The following is a 22,513-nucleotide window of genomic DNA, read 5'->3' on the forward strand; positions in this document are numbered from 1 at the left end:
ATGAATTTAAACTGCATTTGACAGAACCATTAATTGTTTTTAATTTATTGTGAATTATTTTTATTAAATTGGCACCACTTTGGGATTGTTTTAATAAACATTCAGGACAGAAGTATGTTGTAAAAGTTTTTTTTAAATGAATTGTTATCAGTTAGATGGCATTTGACTTCACTTGGCAGAAGTTAAAGATATTTGATTGGTATGCAACACTTACTGATAAACTTTATTCTTATACTCTGTCACTGAAAAAAATGCTCAGTTCCCATTCTGGCTATCCGTAAGTGGTTTAAACTTAATGCACCCAGAATGGTCTGAAGATCCATTAACAGGAGTCTAAAGGTATGATGCTAAACACAATGGCCGCTGTGAAAGAGGCAAGTCTAACAGTTTATCCTGCTGACAAGCTTTTATGCCCAAGATGTATGCCTCCATAGTAGTCAAAAAGCTTTTAGGAAATGGACTGAAATTGCTGCTGAGGCATTGCTTGATAACAATATCTGAAACTAGTAATCATTTATCCCAGTTACATCAACCTGTCTCTCCTGGTCAGACAGAATGAGCATGTTGTGGACCCCATTGATTAAAGAATTTTGACAGGCAAGGTCCAAAAAAAAAAAAAAAAGAGGCTTCTCTGTCATTGCCCTACTGAACAACTTTCCCCTGAGGTGAAGTTGGCACCCACTCTGTTGGCTTTCCAGAAGTGTGTTAAGACCTGGGTCTGCCAACTAGCATGGAGATCCTAGAATGGGAGGCAATCTTATGGTGTTTGGTGCTTGAGAACGTTCTTCACATCTTTTTAACTTTGTTTATTTTGTATGGATTTTTGTTTTGTTTTTATCTCCCACAGTCACTGATTAATAAATGATCTACCAATATACATTAAAACAAGATCCTACATTTTACTCTGATAGAACTTTATATGTCGTAGCTTAATATTGTTATATTACATGATTATAGTACTATAATTACGGATTACTATATTATATTATATAACATGATTATATTACTTTGTTGTTTGTATGTACTCTGAGAGCTTATCCATTGGAGACAAATTCAATGGGTGTCCAATCACCTGGCCAATAAATTATTCTATTCTAAGATACTCTTTAGGAATCATTTTGTTCAAACTAGTTCTGGATTGGATATTATCCTTTTTGGGAGTATTCACACTTTATTCATCCTACTTGACAGCCCCATCACAAGAAGAGGCAACAGTCATTTTTGGAGGGCAAGAATGGGTAACATTGCTCTGTATTCATTGTAAATGCAACCTCCAGTCATGCTTTCTTCTTGTCATTTTAAATAGTCTTTATTCTTTCCCTGTTATGTCACCTTGAATGTTCTTATCAGTTTCAGCTGGTGTGCTTTACTTTGTTACAGGATAACCCCAGCAGTTCAATTGCTATTTTGCAGAGGGAGAAATGCCTCGCCACTGAATCAATGTTTATTAAGTTCATTAAGGTCTTCCAGAACTAGATTTTTGAATTATGTTACAATGGCACCATAACTGTAACACCTACCTAGTAAGTAAACCTGACAGGCTTTTCTATTTTTATTATTGGCTCCCCCCCTCCAGGTATTATCCTTTTTTCTTAAGCTTTTTGAAAATAAATCAAATTATGCATCATTTAACCCATATTTTATTTGGGCTATTTGGGAGTTGAGGATAAAACCCTTCTACTTGAAGTGCCTGGAAAGATAATGAAATGGTGCAATCCAGGACTTACATTATACATGAAGACAGGAGGCCAGAGAAAAGTAACTACCTCAGGGGAAGAAAAATAGTAATTAAAATATTCTGGTTCCAATTCAGCAAATCTCAATTTTCAACAAAAGTGCTATAAATATTATGCTGTTATAGGATTTCTGGTTATAGCATAGGCTGCACTTAAGTTCAGCCAAGGAAAACTATAGCAATTTTTCTAAGGTAGAGTTCTTGATTGTGTGTGTTTTTTAAAAAAAATTAAGTAACAGGTTCTCCAATTTGGATAACTTTGAAAACCCCTGCTTTAGGAGACAATAAAGGCCAACATGGCATTAAGAAAGGAAATTTTATTTTAAAGCTGATTACGTGATGTGCGTGTATCTGATTTTGGTACTTTCTAGAGTATATATACATTTAATTTACAAAATTAAAACAAAAGTAGTTTAAGTGTGCAATCTAGATGTGGCAGAAATAATGTTTTATGATGAGAATGTTTAGATTTCCTATCTAATTAGCCAGAAGCTTTTCACATCGTTTTTTTTTTTTAATTTAAAGGAAAGATGATTTATTTCTCAACATTTAAGAGGATATATAAATGAAATTTCTACTTAGGCAAGAAAAGAAAACGATTACATGAACAAACATGTGAAATCATCATCTTTACTTATAAAATTGCTATGAATTGTAGGAACGGGATGAATTTATCATTATAAAAGAAAGATTTGATATTATATGTGAAATTTATATAAAAATATTATTAGATACAAGTTAAGAATAAACTTGGAATTATTTCCCATTTGGCAGTGACTTAAAATGATTGGTTTTAAGATTTTCCTGGCTTAAAAGCTTGTTCTAATATCTATAGTTACTCAAAGCTTGTTTAAAATTTTAATTAAGAGAAAGTTACTTTCATTTCTAAGCTATAGCTGGTCTCTTTGGCAGATTTCATAGCTACAGAAGAAAATTCACTGAAACAATATATTATTTCATATCATGCTTATTGTTCTTGCACTTCAAAGACCTTTTTTTTCATTTCTGGGTCATGACCCCAGTATCATGTTTCCAGAGAACTTTTTTAATCATCTGCATTTACTTCAATGATTTCTAGTTCACTGGTTAAATAACCTGATTCAAAGTAACTTTTTAATGCCCCTGAATACTTATGCATATATAAGCATAGTTAACAGTCTACATAATAGTAACTTCATCAGGACATATTAATTTGGATTGTAATAGCGAGCTGTACCACACAAAGATCTGATTGGTTTACTAGCTTTCAGAAATGCACTTTAAAGTCCAACACATGTGTAGACCCATACCACCTTACCCTCTATGGCTGCAATCCATGTTCCTCCGTATTGAAAAGCTGGGAGACTGGGGACATGATAGGGAACAAAGATCTTCAGTTGAAAATCAAAGGTTGGAGACACATGATTGCCAAGGGTTTTCTTCTGATCCAAAGGAGTGCAGGAATAAAAAAATATTGCTTCTGTTGATTGCAGTACAGCCATAACTTTCGGCTAATTGCAACAAGCCACCACTAGATTGTAGATAGTGGTGAGAAAGCAATGAGATCACCTCTTGGACCAGAACAGGGTCTTCCCTGCTTGTAGAAACACTTAAAGAAGAGCTTGCTTGCTTGCTGTAACCATACATAGTTTTACCTCAAATACTTGCATGAATGATATATATCTACAACTGGAACACTTCATGATTTTATATCTCAGTAATCTGCTTTGTATGAGGACCATACTCCAATGCTACATCCGTAGACTTATTAGAAATCTGTGAAAAGTGCCTTGGTCTTAATAATAAGACTGAGGAAGATGGTGGAAGAACTCAGTTGATTGATGCTAAAGTGTTAGTTGGTTTTCTTTGTTAGGAATATTTGCAAGAGCTCATTATTAGTTATTCCGTGTCAACTTCTTAATTTATCTGCATATGCACTCTGCAACAGATCAGAAGCATGGTTTGTACCTGTAACTTCCAAGTCCCAGCCTACTTTTCCAGTTTAAGCAGAACCTTGGTGGTGGGAAATCGCAACAACCATTTATATCATATTAGAATAAAAAGGGGGAAAATTATTTTGAAAGTTAGTCAAATTGATTTAAATTTTACCTCTCTGAGACAGGTAATACCACCGGGCGAATTCTAGGAAAAAGTAAGAAAACAATTTAACAAAAAAGGGCCATAGACACTTTAATTTTTTTTCCCCCAAAAAAACGTCAATGTAAAAGTTGATGGGATCCTATTCTTGCTATGAAAAGAGCCCTATCTTCTAAATGGTATGTTTGGATTTTTTTTTTCTTCTGGATATGAACTTTTTCATTTGAATGGCCCCTGCTGTTTTTCCCAGGTAGAGATAACAAATGTGAAACTTTTCCCTTACATGAAACCACAGGACAATGAATGACAAGACAAAACAGGAAGGCAACAGGCCATCTGCTCATGCAACCATGCAACTGAAGAAAAGGTTCACGAAACAGTTGGAGAAGTAATGATTCCTGAAAATCATGAGGATCTTTTAAAGATATGAAAGGACACCTTTCATGCAACTTCAAGAGCTTAACAAGGGAATTGGAAAGGTTTAGGGTTCTATTTTCTGAAATGAAAGAGTTGAGTCTTCTGTTTCTTGTCAGTAGTAGAAAGGAAGAATGATCCCTGCAAAGAAAGCCTACCTCTAGTCAATTTTGATTTTTTAAAAAACCAAAGTGATCAAAAGTATTGTCAATAACCAAAAATGTTCCATCTTTTCCTAAGAAGAAATAAAGTGTTTAGCAATAAAGCAGGGGGGAAAAAAGAGACAAACAGCATCTACTGTCCATGTTTCAGTTCAAAACCCTACAAATGGTAAACCCTGGAAAGAAAAGTAGAATTAGTTAGAATTGCTCTAAATAACAGCCACATTTTCTCCAGCCTTGAATTTATAATACAGAAATCTGCTTCTATGAAAATCCAGTTGTTTAGTACTGCTTTATGGCCTTTTGGTTTGTGCTATGAATATGAAATTTCACTCCATTTTTTTCTCTCTCTAGACCATAACAACCAGCTTTTTCCAATTCTCTAAAAGCTATAATACAGATCTCCTGTGTCTTGTTTATAGGCTTCATTTATCCAAGTGCAACCTGTGGCGTTGCATGAATGTGTTGCAATTTACAGCCACTTTGGAATTGCACAAAAATTCTATTAACACTCTCAGTAGGGGCATAAGCAATTTAATCAACCACAAAGAACAGATCCCGTCATTCCTATGAAAAAAGAAACATCAGGTATACACAAAGGTTGGCAAATGCAGGAAAAAAAAGTTTGTATTGTTAACTGCTTGTCATGTGCCTGACTTCCCTGTTATTCTTAAGGGCTTTAATTGGTCACTTTACATTCATATTGCAAACTGCAACATGTATATTGTTAAAATTAATACCACTCAAACCATACAGAACTCTTGCCAGGTATTTTCCTTACTGAGGCATAGCCCTAAGCCATCATGTTTTAGTAGTTTGGAACTGATCCACTGTATTTTGTAAACCATAGTTTGTTTCTTAGGTGTAAGAAGGGATATCCCGTTTGCACATGTGCTGTTAAAATTAATCAGGATGGCCCACATGCGGATATATTTATCAACTTCCAAAAAGGACAACATATTCAAGTTCGCCAACAATAACTTTATCCAGTGCTAAAGCAACAACAAAATAATGAAACAATTACAGCGAGCAAGTAAAAGAGCCTCATATTTTTAAGTGTAGGAAGATGGGCGAATTGTAACTACTATTGGTTTTTCTGTCTCAGAACAGAAGCCTCACTTTTACCCCTAAACAAGATCAGTGAAATTACCAATACAAACACTGGAGAAAATATCTCTCCTTTCTTAAAAAATAATAATAATAATGTATGAATAATTGGATGAAGATTCACATTAGTAAAGAGGTAACATACAAATTTGTGGGAAAGGATTATGTTGTGGTTTCTACAGCATTAGATTTGCAATGATTTGCCAACATAAACAGTGATATTTATAGTAATCAGCAACATCAGCACAAGTTTGGCAAGAACTATAAGCAGAGTAGAACTACATAGAAGACAAACCATATGAAGAAACCATATGTTTTCCTTTAAAGCACAAAAGTAAGTTTACAAACAAACAGCCATTTGTGAGGTAGCTAAGCTTTGCCTGAAAGAACTGCTTCATGACAAGCTACAAAACTAAGACAATTTTCCTTGTAAAGGCATTTCTTGGTTCTAGCTTTGATTTGTTTTTCTTTGGTTTATTTATTGAGGAGATGTAGATGTGTTAAACCCCTGACCATAACCTATATTAGAGATCTACTGGACTTCAAAAGTGTCAGTTACCTATAATACAAAATGCAAGTATCCCACCATAATAATTCTCCAAAGTCAAACAGTACTTAAGTAGCTCAGCAAACTGTTATTTATGATATGAAATGACAGATTCCTAGAAAGCTATAGAAAAGAAAGAGGAATGACATGATGTTCATATTTTGTAGGGATTAGGGATTACCCATGGATGGGAACTTTTCATCGTCATTGTTTTAGGGTAGGTAGGCATCTCTGATTTGTTTCTATGTAATGAAAAGATCTATATAATAACAGAACAGCCAAGTTTATAGGAGATTGAAAGCCCCATCATCTACTCTAGTAATTCAGGAAATCTAGTCCTGAATTAGATTCCTTCCTTCCTTCCTTCCTTCCTTCCTTCCTTCCTTCCTTCCTTCCTTCCTTCCTTCCTTCCTTCCTTCCTCCCTCCCTCCCTTCCCTTCCCTTCCCTTCCCTTCCCTTCCCTTCCCTTCCTTCCTTCCTGTGCTAGCCATCTCATCTGTTCTATAATGTGGAGTAGATTAACTCCAATAAACTTTCCTCAATGAATTATCAGCAGCTCATATTTGGCATTCTATATTGAAGTAGGGACTGCTATTCTAAAGTTAATTGTATGGTTACTTTTTTCTGTATTTTGCTGGCATCTTGGCTACCACATGAGTTATGGACATGGTGAAGACCCTACATTTCCTGGGGTTGTGAAAACTTCACCCAAACCCTAGAGATAGAATGATTATCCTTTGGATAGGATTATAGAAAATATTGCAAGTCATCCCATGGTTTATTACCTGGAAACATACACTCAATCCCTTACCAATTTAATTTTCAAAAAAGAAAGCTAAGTCACTGCTCCAAGCAGACAAAACATTGCCCAGAGGAATTCTGAGCAGATTTCAAAGTGAATGGCAGGAGAACTGCCAAACTCTGCCAAACCCTGCTACGTGGAATGGTGATTTGGCTTTTCTTTAAAAATAGAAACAGAACAAGAATCATGATCAGCATTTGGCCACCTTGTTGATTATATGTAATTCTTCTCTTAAAAATCATATCACTTTCTCAATAATCCCATCAGATCTATGCCAACTTTTGCAGACAGTTACAATATTAAGAAAAGTAGAGGGAGATGGTTTATGCATACATTCACCCTTTAATTAAAGAGATAGAGTGGATGTGGGATTTGGCCAGTCTTTATCTGAAATAGTTTATATGCCCCATTATTTTCAGGTTGTCTAATTGATCTTTATAGAAATGATTCTTTATTCTAAAGCAAGCAGATTTGTTTATTTGTTTATCAGATTAGGTTAGGTGTGTTGGGTTGATGATGATGCCATGAAGATACCAGAAAACAATCTTTAAGAGAAGGGGCTGGGGAATTACTTTAGATGAATCTTAAGCTTATTTTCCATTCACTTTTCATTGAGGGTAGTAGGAAATAGCTGTTTAATTTTGACATTTTGTTGCTGGATTTTAATACTGTAATCTTCAAAATGATGAAGGATGGGGGGAAAAACATGTGTTTTTCACCATGCTTTAGAGGATTACAGTTACTTAAAAAATGTGAATTATACATTTTTACTTATGATTTCCCTTTAAAAAATTATGCTTATTTTCATTTGGTTGACCAAAAAAAAAGCACCCTTTTTGTTATATAAATTATTATATTTCATGCTGCACAAAAGACTATCACTCTAAAGCTATTTACTACAGGAAAGTTACTGTATGAAAAACAACTTCATTCGCTTTCTCTTTATTTTGGATCCTTCTTGGATGAATGAAACGATCCATATTTCTTATTTAAACGTGTCTGGATTTTCTTAGTGAAGTCACAACAGTATTTGGGAGTTCAATGCTAACTTCTTACATTTTATGTAATGAAAGAAGATGATGAATTGTAGCTGGTAAGGCATTTGTTAGCCAACAGCAAAAGTAAAATGAAAGAAGCATTTAGGTAGCCATACAACCAGATATATTTATCTGTATGTAGTTTGAATTAGCATACTTTATTTTACAATCTAGGGGTGAATGTTTGTTACAGATGAGCTAATTGCATTGCATTTCTCTTTTATACTTAATTTGTTATAACATTTTGTCTGAATCATGGTATGAATGTTGAATAGTAACATTAATTCTCAATCCTTGCTTAAAAACTGCCCCGTTTAGCAAGTGTTCAAAGTTATGACAATGCTGAAAGAGTAGATTTTTGACTGGTCTTCACACTTTTAATCTTTGCAGCATCCCTGCAGTCACATGACTAATTTGGGTGCTAGGGAGGGTGTTTATGATCATCATTGTTTCACAATGATGTGATCACCATAGGTTGCTTTACATCCAGCTTTCAGCAAGCAGAGTCAATGGAGAATCCAGCAGTAAGATAGCAAGTTATGGTCATATAATGCCTCACTTAATAATCATAATGGATGTGAGGTCATAAGTCTGTCATAGGCACATGATAACTCACTTAAAGATTGTGCTGCTTAGTGATGGAGTTGTCATCCCAATTAGGCTTTAAAGTGAAGACTGCCTGTACAGGAAATAAATTTTAGTTGATTTCAGACAACCAGTTATAAAACTCAGTATGAATATCTTTTGGGTAAAAAGAATGAAGTGTTACGTTCTTTAATAACCAAAGCTATTGGTTGTTATGAAGTACCTAAAAGGGAAAACACATGTGTGTTGGAGACACCTTAAATAAAAAATATTAGAAATGCATAGCAGCAGTGCAGGGTTGCTACATGGACCAAAGAAAATGCACTGTAAGCCGCCCTGAGTCTCCGGAGAAGGGCGGCATATAAATCAAATTAAAAAAAAAAAAAAAAGGCAGAGCTGCTTTAACATGTTTTCATTAGGGCTATATGCATGGCCATGTCTGCTCTGAATCCATTTTTTCCTTTCCAGCCCAGATCTCTGCAATCACGCTCTTATTCTCAGGCAATGTAGCACTTGCCAAGAATAAGGAATACAAGAAGATTCCATGTATTCCTTTGGATTCTTTTCTAAATTCCTTTAAACAGTAGAATAGTAGTAATAAAGAATGTAAATAGCCTTAAACAATAAACAAATGTGCCTATAAATGCTCACCTCTCCAATTAAAACTGAATTTCACTGATTAATTATAAACATTTAGCTGATTGACCTCCTAATTAAAGTTTATGGTTCTCTTGAGCATTTTGTAGTTTAATGTAGAGTTTTACTGATATGTTGAAGTGGCTGTTTCTGAATTGCAAGTAAACATTTAAAAGAAACAGCCTAAATCTGCACAACTTTCAGCCTGGAATTAACCCTTTTTCTGGGTTCACACAGTGCACTGACCATAAAATAACAAACAGGCAGGGTTCATATAACAAACACATATGAATCAGAGTTAAAATTAACCAAGGGTCACTCATGGTTGAACTGTGAAAGCTAGGTGAAAAATCAGCTATAGATAGATTGATTTTGAGCAAAATGAAAAACAAACAAACACCAAACAGGACTAAATATTAGTTAAAATTCTGATATTATTATATAGTAACATGGACAAAAGCTAAATTCATACCGTAATTAACCAGTTCCCATTAAGGCATGTTAAGTGAATTCAGCTATTATGTATAAATAAATAAATACACAATATATATATATATATATATATATATATATATATATATATATATATATATATATATATATATATATATATATAAAGAAGCTTTGATCTATTCATTCATTCAATGATGGGGACTTTTAATCTTTTTTCCTTTGCTTAATAGTTGAAGATGATTAACACTGAACTTAAATAACTCTAAAGTTTTTTTTATAAATCATCACCAATACATGACAATACAATACATGAAGGTTATTTTATATTTATTTATTTTATAGCACTAAGTGCCAGAGTTTTGTGTTCTGGGTAGATCTAAGTGCTATTGCTATTATTCATTGAAAAGCAGCACTGACAATAGAGGAGCAATAGGTAAAGAGGGCTATTTTTTAAATTGTGTGTTTGCTCAAAATCAATCCAGGATGAGCTGATTTTTATTTTATTTTTTTTACAAGGGACTCACTATTGCTTTAATAGCTCTTATATATCTTTATTTATTGCATTTATTCCATTTTGTTTCCAGGATCTGAACTAGTATACACGATGTTCTCTAACATCATATTCTTTTCTTTAAAAAAAAAACAAACCCAAACTTCAGTTTCATCTTCATAGAAAATTCATAGAAAATGTGTGGGCAAATTAGAATAATTAACTCAATTTCACCAGGCAAGATTTCATGATTAAACCGAGATTTGGATTCAGGTGTCTCTCTCATCCAATATTCTATTTTCTATACTACACTAAAAAGCGGCATCAGCAGCAAGCTTTTTCAACAAAAAGCACAATCACAAAAAGCAATAGAAAAGAGTTAATCGGTTTTGCAATATATGCAGCTCCTTTTTATCATTGTAATTGTTGATGTATAACTCTGAGCAAATCTTAAACTGAAATACAGAAACATCAAGAGATTTCTAAACAGCATGTCATTTAATTTGGCCCACAGCTTGGAAAAAATGAAAAGAAGACATTTGGAAAAAACACCTTGCCCTATTCGGTCTTATTTTTAAACAGACATTATATCTAATAGATATACCCTCTGTTTATATTGCGGTAAATAAGATCAGAATCAGACAGTGTGTAGTGCTACATTGTCACTGACTCCTGAAAGAAAATGGATTACGGTCTCAAGTGCTCAGCAAAGCTGTTTTATTGTCTCTTTATTATTCAGGCAGCCAAACAAAAAGACCCTATAAATCTAGCAATTCAGAACCTATGCTAGCTAATATTTTCTTTTATGGCTCAGTTGGGGTGATAAGATCTCTTTCAAGAGACTGAAATATAACATTGCCTTCAATGACAAGCGCAAAGACAAATGAGCAGCTATAAATTGTGTAAGAAAGAGTTGGTAAATTATTGAAAATATTTATTGTAGTTAAGAGACAATAAAATTCAGATCAGGGCATCAACTTCCCTTTCTGTGGAAAATCCCTATTTCCTGTGACTAGCTTCATGACACAAAATAATTTCTCATATAAACCTGTTGTTCAGTCCCATGGAAATGAACAATCCAAAATTCAAAATTTGTTGTATTTTGGACCCAGATTGTTGGGGGGGGGGGGCGGCAATATGCTGACTCTAAACTGCTTAGAGAGGGCTTTGAAGCACTGTGAAGCGATATGTAAGTCTAAGTGCTATTGCTATTAGCATGCAGTTTCTCTCAGTGCTGATCTGAACAATAGTTGCAAAGTACAATTCAAATTTAAAAAAATGTTCATCCTTCAAAAGTACCTATGAAAATGAAAAAAGCAAAGGTGGCTGGGTGGCAGCCTTTAAAATAACATCCAGAATTTGAAGTGAACCATTACCTTTATAGGCCATTAAAAATGTCAGAAATAGCAAGAAAGCTTTGATTTGCCCTAATTTTCTGCTAGCCGCAATATCCCAAAAGTCAGGAAGTTGAGTTTTCATTAATAAAGAAGATAATACATTTCATCATTAAAATTTGCTCAAAAGATAATAAAGAAATGAAGAATGTGCTCAAATGTAACATCTTTCTCGTCTTCCTTCTTCAGTAGCCACAACATTCTGTCAAGGAAGAATTTCTCTTGCAACCGGGATGGTTATTTACATAGTGTTAAAAAAGGAACATATGTTTGAATATTTGATATTTCTTTTATTATGGAATGAGGAACTCTGGCTCTCCAAATATTCCTGAATTAAAGCTCCCCACTTTATTTCCAAACTGGAAATAAAGGTTTCTCCTAGCTAGGTATCAGTCATTCAGAGCCAATAGGATAGAAATATCAGGGAAAGCCCAGACAATATTACAGAATTACAGAGTTGGAAGGGACCTTAGAAGTCTTCTAGTCTAACCCCCTGTTCAGGCAAGAAATCCTACTGGACACCCATTTGTCTGAAATGGTATAGGGTTTCCTGCTTGACTAGAAGACCTTCAAGGTCTTTTCCAACTCTGTTATTCTATCATCCTGAAATATTTATTGACCTTTCTCTGTTACTTCTATCCTATTGACTCTGAATGACTGATACCCAGTTAGGAGAAACCTTTATTTCCACTTTGGAGAATATAAAGACTCTCTGTTTTGTTTCTTTTTGGTTTTCATTAGCCTTCACAGCTTGAATAAAAGCTGTTTTGAATAACAGCTTTTAATACATGGCTTAGTATAGCAAGTGTGTGAACTCTGCTGTAATTCTGCAATGCTTGGTGATTTGAAAAAAAAAAAAAAATCAGATGCTTGCATGTCTCCATCACAGCACTCTTAAAGAAAACTCTCACTATCACTCAAGACCATTTCATACTGTACAAAGCTGTTATTCTTCTTGATATAATCTTATCTTATCAGCATTCTAATTAACCTAAATTCCAAAGAAGTTATTTGTTCAAATTAAGAGCATAAGAACTTGGAAAACTGTACTGATGGATAAGACACTAGTCCAATATTATATCTGATTTAATGGCCAAGTATATTTAAGAAGCTCAGAGATGTGCACAAAAACAGGATAAATCCCTTCAATTGTTCTTTCGTAGGTATTCCAGTTATGTGATTCCATGATTTCAGAGAGCAAATATCCCTAAGGAGTAGTAAACATCCAATCCTTCATGGATTTTCCCCCCCCCCCTAAGTCTATTAAAACCAAGTAAATTCAGAGCCAGCATCAAATTGAGGACAGGAATTCCACCATAAAGTGAAAACAAATACCTTTAATTGATTCCAATTCCTCCATTACTTTAATTGATTCCTAATCATTAATTTTATGAGTGACCCCAAGTTCTGACATTGTAATCTATAATCACCTTATCCATTCCATTTATATTTTTATATATCTATGTCATGTCTTCCCATATTTTCTTTCAGTCCAAACTCAAAATCATGAAACAATCTTAGTTTTTCAGTTTTGGTTGGATAGCTTATCATTTCAGTAGATTTTTTTCATACACTAGGTAGTAGATCTTGGCTCTGACAAAAATGGACGGGACTGTACATTTGAAGGGCATAGAGTGAACTTTCAGGATCTGAAATTATGAATTGGGAGAAACGAACCTTTGTCTTTTAGTGTCTAGTTCTGTGGGAACTAACATAACAGCAGTTTTACAGCAGTAAAAGATGAAGATCCCATTCAAAAAAGAATATGCTCCCCAAGTTAGCCAAAAACCAGTCAATTATTAAGCTTTGATCCCTTTTCAAAAGTAGATTTGAAAGTCAATGTCCTTATTAAACAAAGTTCTTGCTAAAGCATTTTGAATTATAAATGAAGTTACTCAGTTTTAATTGTTTTCTTTTTTTTCTTGCAAAGGTTATAGTGAACTTCCTATGATGAGCTCAAATAATGCATTGCAAATAAATGTCTTATTCCCTGAAGAACTCTTGCATTTAATAAGGATTTGACCTCACTGAAAAGAGTAGAGTTTCTTGATTTATTAATACCTTGGTTTTCTAGGTGTCAGCATATTTTAAGCATTTGGATAGAAAAATGAATGAGGCACCCAGCTGATGATAAATCATAAATTTAGCATGAACTTGAACAGAGGCATTAGAAGTGATGGCACACAAAGGACAGGTGAGCTTCGAAAGAGTTGAGCTCTTAGTGTTGAAACTACACAAAACTTTTACAATTGGGATGTAGTAGTTTTATGACTAAGTTAAAAAAACTAATTATGTTTTTTTTTCTTACTATGTGCAAGAACAAAGATGAATGAGATTACAACTCCCTGGGACAGTAGTGGGATTCAAATCCCTTCACTACGAGTTTGCTCATGGGTGCGTGCGTGCTCGCACATGTGATGCTTCTGTGCATGCGCAGAGATGTCTGGGCAGGTGGGTGGAGCCTCCCACTGCTGCTGCTACTGGTTTGCCCGATCCGGGGCAAACCGGTACAACCCACCACTGCCCTGGGAGACTAAAGCTCCCAATTAGGAATGTTCATTCAATATGTGTGAGTAATCATCAATTGCCAAATTGGATTGTTGTATTTTGGAAGAATTCTGGGGTTACTTTGTGCTATGGTTATCAACTGCACAAAGCTGAGATGAAGTAGTTGTAATATATTTAGAAAAAAATATATAGATTAAAAAATTGGCTTTGCAACAATTAATTTTCATATGGAAAAGAGCCTTCTGTATACATGCAAAAAGGTGTTTTCACCTCACAGAGAAGTATGACAGTCTGACTTAACTGGTCTCCATTTCACTATCAACAGCTAATAGTAGCTGTTCCAACTCAGTGAAGAGAAACGGGATATTGCTTGGCTTTGTGACTTTGTGTTGAAGATATATCTGAATCAAATCCTTCCTGTGGTGAAAGGCATCATCAATGATCTCTAACAACAATAATTCAACCCAATGAAGCATGAGACATACTATCCAGTGACGCGATCCTAGAGAATATGTATTATTCTTATCTTTGCTGCCTGCTTGGCCAATCATAACCCCCAAGTGTGAACTAGCTGCTAGGCAAAATTGAAAACCCTATTTGGAACAATAATAAAAAATAAGATTACTACTCTCGTGGAAAAGCTGTATCTGAATAAGAGTTGCATAAATCTATATTAAATATAGCTGTATTGTATAAGGAGTTAGGTTTAGGATTAGAAGTATTTGGTATTTAAGAGCATTGGAAAATTGCAGAAATAAACTGTCTTATCCTTCACAGTTACAGATATTATATCATAATAACTTAAAGGGGGAATGTTGAACATTGAACTTTCTGCTTCAAAACTTAGCCCTTCATTATGGTTTTAGAATAGAATAGAATAACAGAGTTGGAAGGGACCTGGGAGGTCTTCTAGTCCAACCCCCTGCCCAAGCAGGAAACCCTACACCACTTCAGACAAATGGTTATCTAACATCTTCTTAAAAATTTCCAGTGTTGGGGCATTCACAACTTCTGCAGGCAAGTTGTTCCACTTATTAATTGTTCTAACTGTCAGGAAATTTCTCCTTAGTTCTAAATTGCCTCTCTCCTTGATTAGTTTCCACCCATTGCTTCTTGTCCTGCCTTCAGGTGCTTTGGAGAATAGTTTGACTCCCTCTTCTTTGTGGCAACCCCTGAGATATTGGAACACTGCTATCATGTCTCCCCTAGTCCTTCTCTTCATCAAACTAGACATACCCAGTTCCTGCAACTGTTCTTCATATGTTTTAGCCTCCAGTCCCCTAATCAACTTTGTTGCTCTTCTTTCTAGAGTCTCAACATCTTTTTTACATCGTGGCAACCAAAACTGAATGCAATATTCCAAGTGTGGCCTTACCAAGGCATTATATTTTCTGCTAGTCTTCTTCAGTAGCTATTAGCTTGGATGTCTCTGAAAGTCATCTGCTAGGAGACTAATGGGCTTCCTTATGCAGTTCACTGGCCACTGTATAAACAGACAAAATTAACCAGGGTTCTGATCCAGCAGGGAACTGTTTGTATTTTTAAGTCACTGTTCTTTCAGCTGTGGCTTCTTTGTACAGTGTGAAGTTGATACTATTACCCTGCTATATAAAATATAGAATAATAGGTTGTAAGGGATCTTGGAGGTCTTCCAGTCCAATCTCCTGTCCATTGCAGGATATCCTATATCAGTGATGCCCAACCTTTTCCAGACACAGTGCCCAAAACGTGCATACCCGGACCCCAAAAATGCAATGTGCACATGGCTCCTGTACATGCGCTCCGCCCCTGTGCATGCACATGCACACATCCCCCCTGCACATGCCCTGCCCCCACGCATGCACAACAGAGATCCGATGACCAGTTGGCTTGCTGAAGGTGCACACATGCGTGGCAGAGCTGAACTGGGGCGACGGCTTGCATGCCCACAGAGAGGGTGCTGCGTGCCACCTCTGGAACGCATGTCATAGGTTCACCATCACAGTCTTATACCATTCCAGACAAATGGCTGTCTATTCTTTTCTTGAAAGCCTCCAGTGATGGACCACCACACTTTTCAAAGGCAAGCCATTCCACTGATTAATTGTTCTCACTATCAGGAAATTTCTCCTTAATTCTAGGTTGGATCTCTCTTTAATGATCTTCCACCTGTTACTTCTTGTCCTGCCCTCAGGTGCTTTGGAGAATAAATTGACTCCCTGTTCTCTGTGACAGCCCTCTAATACTGGAATACCATCATCATATCACCCCCTAGCCTTTCTCTTTGTCAGGCTAGACATAACCAAGCTAGTTCCCTCTAGTTTATCATATAATTTAGCAGTCCTGTATCACTGGCTCAAAAAATAAATAAATAAGGAAAGATTTATGGCCAAGTACCAAAAAAGCATAAGTATATAGCTCTATTCAAAAGAAGTGGTTAGTTTGCTGTCCTAGATTAAAGTATTGCAGCACTGGCAGCATTTAGAAAACTCTGAGAAAGCTAGAAAGAAGGAAAGAAAATACATTCAGCCTAATGAAATTAAGAAGGAATTAACAGAAGGAGTCAGGAACCAAAGCATGTGGGAGAAAGACTGGATGACAAAGGATGCATCTGTAGCCCAGGAACAGATGGGAAGGGATTCAATACTTCCACTAAGAACAGGAAGACAACTAGTTAGAAAGATTTATCTTAGTGGCAACAAAACCCAGTATGATTAAAGCTAACTTTATTTCTATGCATTCATAAGTGATCATCTTACAGACTTTTCTGGTTCTATTAAAAGCATTTTGGTCAGTTTCTTATACAGTATTTCCCATATTGGAGAGAACTCAAAATAATTTGTTAAGGAGGATGCTCGGGGTAAACAATTCCACTTCAGCTGCAGCCGTCAGAGCTGAATTGGGATATTTCTCACTGTACACCTATACAATCACTAGGGCGGTAGCCTACTGGCTAAAAATGACTCAGATGGAAGCCAGCAGACTCCCCAAAATCTGTCTAGAGGAACAGCAGATTTCAAATCCTCAAAGGTATTCCTGAATAACCCGGCTGTCAGAAATATTGAACCGATATGGCATAGGGTTCCCATTGTGTGACACACTGAAGCAAGTTAAACAACGGATTAAAGATATACATGGGCAAATGGACATGGCAACTCTTTCAACTAATCACTCCCTTAAACTGCTGACAGCAGTTAAAACAACTTTCACCCTGGAAAAGTATTTACATTTAGAAATGCCATCAGTGGAGAGACAGTTATTTGTTAAGTTTAGATTCGAACTTTTAGATACCAATGTTAAATTCAGCCATTACCGGAAAATCCCATATGACAAAAGAACATATGACAAACATGTATATGTGGGGTAAACGTCGTGGACGACACGGCACATATAATATTCGAATGTAGGCTGTATGAGGAAGTAAGAAAACAATATCTGTCCCCAATTATAAATAAATTTCCCCACTGGAATATAAGGCATAAATTAGCATTTATGTTGAAGGCTGACTCTCCTCCCATGATAAGGACTATCACTCGCTATCTTAAAAGGATGACAGCAATACGAGCCAGTTATATCGAAAAGAATTTCATTGAGTGTAAGAAAGATGAGCTGAGTTAGAGAGGAGCTATCTTATTTGGGTTATCTAGTCTTGGCAACTTAGCTATTGAAATCTGATATTGTAAAATTTTAATGTCATATATCATATATTTTTAGATTGTTATTTCTGTAACTGTTTTGTCTTTTTCCCTTTTTCTTTTCTGTTTTGTTTGAAAAGGCCTTTGGGCTATTCAATAAACAAATACAAATTATACAGTATTTCTACTGCTTAGGCAATGATAATGATCAATACAGTGCCCTAAGGGAACAAAGAAAAACCAGGGAGAAGACAAGACAAAGCCGAGAAAGAAAGGTTTAGTAGCTTCTCTCTCTCTAGATGCAGAATAAATGAACCATTAACAGCACATGTTTAATTAAATTGATGAAGAAAAATGATGCAAGAAAAAAAAAGACAAGAACTGAGTAAAATCTTTTAATAAAAAGTCGTCGTGGATTTACTTAGCTCTGTTTTTTTGGATGTAGCTCAAGAAAGGTAGATCTGTTCTGACCTAGACTTCCTTAGAAAGTATACAGCATAAACTTAGTCCCGGCAAACCTCTTTAATTCAAACGGCTGTGACCTTATTGTCATTCCCAGTCCGAAAGGCTTCTCAAACAGTCTATTAGGGGAGTGTTTACAAACACTCACCTTATCTCCCTTGGAATGCTACCAGAGAACTAATTGTCAAATGCAGGGCAAGGCCAAACTTAGCACAGAGATTTTCCAGAGCTTGTACTGACCAGATGATCTAATTGCTTCCTGCAAAAGCTCACATCCCATTTGCTTCTCTTTTTTGTCTTATGGGAGGGTCCAATCATCTCCAAGCCTTACTCCCAAGTCGACCCTGTTTTCTTAATTGTTCCTGTCTTCTGCCAGCTCTGCACATGCACACACTGGGAACAGGCTGACGCTGTTCTTCTGCTTCACTAATGTCAGACTCCTGAGACTCTGGAGGCAGCAAAGAACTACCAGATGGCCTTGGGCCCCTCTCTGCCACTGACTCAGAGCCCTCATCCAAGCTTTCCCAGACTCCAGGACTAGCCCACGTTCCTCCCCAACCTCCTCACTGTCCAAATCTGCTGCCAGCTCTGCTGGCCACTAGTGGGCCACAACAAGATGTTTCAAAATAAGGAGATACTAAAAACACAACCAGAAATAATGCCAATGAGGAAAAGAATGGATGATAAAAATAAAGCCCAGATTATTGCAAAAAGTACTAGTGAAAATCGGAAAACACACACATGCACACATACACAGAGAGAGAGAGAGAGAGAGACAGAGAGACAGAGAGACAGAGAGACAGAGAGAGAAACAGAGACAGAGAGAAAAGAGGTACAAGTGGCTTATATAGTTGTGTTACCATTAGAAGTGTTAATGCTCTGAATCAGCTGAGCCCGATAATGACATGACAAAATAAAGATTTCTTTAATATATCCATAATAAAAAGAGGAGAAAAGAAACAGTATTCATTTGTTTGACTTAAATGGCCAGTCATCTTAATGAGCTATATTGCTGGGCAGCTCTCACCAACATTAAGATAAAATACACTAGCATCCACAAAAAGAAAAACAAAACTCCAAACCCCTAAATCAATATTTTCATTATTTAAGAAACAAAAAAACATTAGCTCATCTTTTTAAGGTCTTCAAGAAGGCTAGTTGGCTGGGAGCCTATTGGATCTTAGGGAGGAGAATTTTCCACACGATAAGGCTTGAATTTAAAAAATCAAATAAATATGACAAAATGCTAATAAAAATAGAATTATTTGGGTCAGATTTTGGATCAGTTTTCTCCAACAAAAAAGTAGGAATTTTATCACATCACTTAAGAGCCAGATAGCGTTAGAACTGAAATTTGAAGTTAATAGAAAGATGGTCAGGGATTGCTCATTATTTTGAATTTATTTATATCTTAAGGATCATGATAATAAGAGTTTATAATATTTGAAAATAATATAAATCCCATCATACAATGAAATTGACAAATGTTCTAATCATCAAAAAAGGGAGATAAATATTAGTACCTAGAAAGATTCCATAACCAAAAAGTAAGACATCTGTAAGCACCTTAAATAATGATGTCATTTCTCAAAGACAGCATAGATGTTTGAAAACTTGTTTAGCTAATCTGATGTTACATCCTTTTCTGATTGGGTAACTTCCCCAGTAGATTATAGGATTGCTGCAAATGTAAAGTATCTTCAATAAATATACTGAAATCTATGTCAGATCAGGGATTGCTTAATCATGATTAAGCAAGCTCTGAGTCTTCGGAGAGGGGCGGCATATAAATTTAATTAATTAAATTAATTAAATGATGTTCTAATTAACCACTCTAGATAAATAAGAAAATGAAATGGATGCCTCTAATAATAAACTGGATCTTCAGCTGATTAAAAAAAGGTTATTTCAAAGAATGCATTTCAGTTGTGCCTCACAAACAGTATAGTATCAGGTGGATAACAAGGTTCAGTCTTGGATTTTGTATTTAGCCTTGAGATTTGTGCTTGTTAACATTTATATAAATGAATAGAACAAAGACAAAAGCAGAAATTTATAAAACATACAGATTTATAGAAAATTGGGATACCTAATATACTAAGAGACAGAAATGAAATTCAAGTGAATTTCATAGGAGAAATAGGCTAGAATAATAATATGGAATTTAATAGAATGAAATTCTACATCTATAATGAGAAATTCGTTTGGGAATACTACTTACGAAAAAGATCTAGGAATAGTATTTAATTACAAAGTAAATGTGTGAGTCACTTGTGTGATGTGGCAGGGGAAAAAAGGGGAATGCAATTTTAAGCTGCATTCATAAAAACATAATTCCTTTATCTTGGGCAATAGAAGCTCTGCCACATTATGCACTGGGCAGACCTGTTTGAAAAATTGTATTCTCTTCTGGGCAGTATAGTTTGTCTGAATCCTTATTAAATGTGAACAGATGCAGAGAACGGCAAAGCAGGTGAATAGAGACTATGAGATGATTTAGCTTTGAGAACAAAACACCGAGATGGGGGAATATAATAGCATTCTTAAACCTGAGTGGATGTCGCACAGAAGGTCGAGGTGTGTAATAATGTCTTTGAATTGCGGGATTTCCCCTGAGTGTTAGGAAAAAACTTTCTAATATTTTGAAGAACTCAACAGTGGAACCAATTACTCAGAGACCTGATGGGCTTCTTTCATTGGATATGCTCAAACTAAAACTATATACCACCTGCCATAGATGCCTCAATTTGTATTCCTACAATGAGCAGGAATACAATGTACTTGAAATATAGTTGAAAACAGTACCTTGAATGACCTTTCCAGACTGTTTCTGTGCAATTGTTTTAGAGCATGATTGTTTTAGCATAACTTGGTGCCTATTTTTAGACAAATTTAAATTGAAAAATAGTATTCAAGTATAATAAGAATTGTAAAGTTAATATAGCTCAGAGATAAACAGCCTCTTCTCTTAATCACTCATCCATTTGTGGCTAAATTATATCAAACATTTCATCCAAAATGTTTAGAGCTTCAAGAACTAATAACATTGAGCTTCTGGATTAGAAAACAGTTCACTTGAACGAGTTTAACTCAAAAATCATTGACACAGAGAATATATGTAATACCAGGTACAATCACAGCAAGACATTATTTCATCAAAATAATGAAATGGGAGTTATGATGTCATGATTCATTTTTTTTTATTTGTGCCTCCTTGCTACCCCCTAGGTAGTAATTCCTTAAAAGGAATTTCTGTGCAGCATAGTCATCCTTTAACATGGACTAGTACCTACATTATTCAATTCCTTCCATAACCATTAATAGCTTGCTGTTGAGACCCTGGATTTATTTAATTTAATATAATCAATTTCTTATATTTTTTGGAAAATTCTGCCTTTATTTTGCTTTCCTTGCAGCCACACACATAATACTTTGGATCCATCTTTATGCTTTTGTTGATTCTGCTCTCTTATGTTGATTTTGATCTTGAATTGTCCTACTGTGTAAAACCTGGAACAAAAATCCCCATGTTGATTAGCTTTCAAGTGTTTATCTCTGACATGCCTCTTCTTTATAATTATATTACACAAATGGTTTACCATAGAAACTAATTCAATTTACTCATGGAGTGGGAATAGAACCTTTCTAATTAATAAAGATGAAATGGCTGAAGTCATTGGTTTGGATATCCAAAGCAGACACCTTTCTGTTCAAGTAGAGTACTATCCCAGATGTATATTTTATTAGTCCAAACATTTCTCTATGATATTTGTTTAACAAAAGGGGATGGCACATCGAGAGTAATATCTTGTTGAAAGAAAAGGTCGTGTAACTTGCATACTCATCCAATTTAGCCAAACTTTCTAAAACAAGGACTTCTAAGATATTTCACCCATATTGCACAGATACGAAGGTGCAACAAGTCCAGGGACTATTTTTCCATACAAACCTTAATTGTCAACAAGAGATTGTTTATCCCACTGCAGTAAATCTAAAATTCATGTGTGTTTGTAAGAGAGCATATACAATATATATAGTGCAAAACATTATTTTCAAAACATTATTATATATTTCCACATGTCTTAGGGAATATGGTTGTACTGAATTCTGGGAATTAAAAGAAAAGATTTACAGGATTTTACAGTTAACTTGCAGCAGAAAAAAAAATAGTCATGCCAGAATTTAAGCTGTTCTGTCTCGTATTTGTATAGTGTATACTTGACTTAACTAAGCTTTTTACTGTATCTGAGAAGAGTCTGATAGCTTCCCTTGCATTTAGATTTTATTTTGTTCTTGCTTTTCATTTTGATCTGTATAAATTTTGATTAAATGTATCAGTCAAGGAGAACTGCATAGAATATTTAATACCCCATGGGATTAAAAGGTGAAAGCTTGAGTGGAAAATGCAGCATTTTGCCTAATATAAATTGCAGGGAAATAGCATAAATTGCTATGTGAAGGATGCCTTGATTTATTTAAAGCATTTATTACT

General features: G+C 35.2%; 1 protein-coding gene across 1 annotated transcript in view; it reads right to left on the reverse strand.

Moving 5' to 3' along the window:
• Nucleotides 1–22,513, reverse strand: part of KCNIP1 (potassium voltage-gated channel interacting protein 1) — a 344,909-nt gene that overhangs the window by 32,228 nt on the left and 290,168 nt on the right. The window contains exon 2 of the mRNA XM_070934030.1: nt 3,824–3,856. Within this exon, the coding sequence (XP_070790131.1) occupies nt 3,824–3,856 (33 nt within the window). The remainder of the gene's footprint in view (nt 1–3,823; nt 3,857–22,513) is intronic.

This window comes from Pituophis catenifer, unplaced genomic scaffold (genome assembly GCF_029215685.1).
Source record: "Pituophis catenifer annectens isolate HBS135680 unplaced genomic scaffold, rPitCat1.0.hap2 SCAF_2, whole genome shotgun sequence".
NCBI classification, from domain to species: domain Eukaryota; kingdom Metazoa; phylum Chordata; class Lepidosauria; order Squamata; family Colubridae; genus Pituophis; species Pituophis catenifer.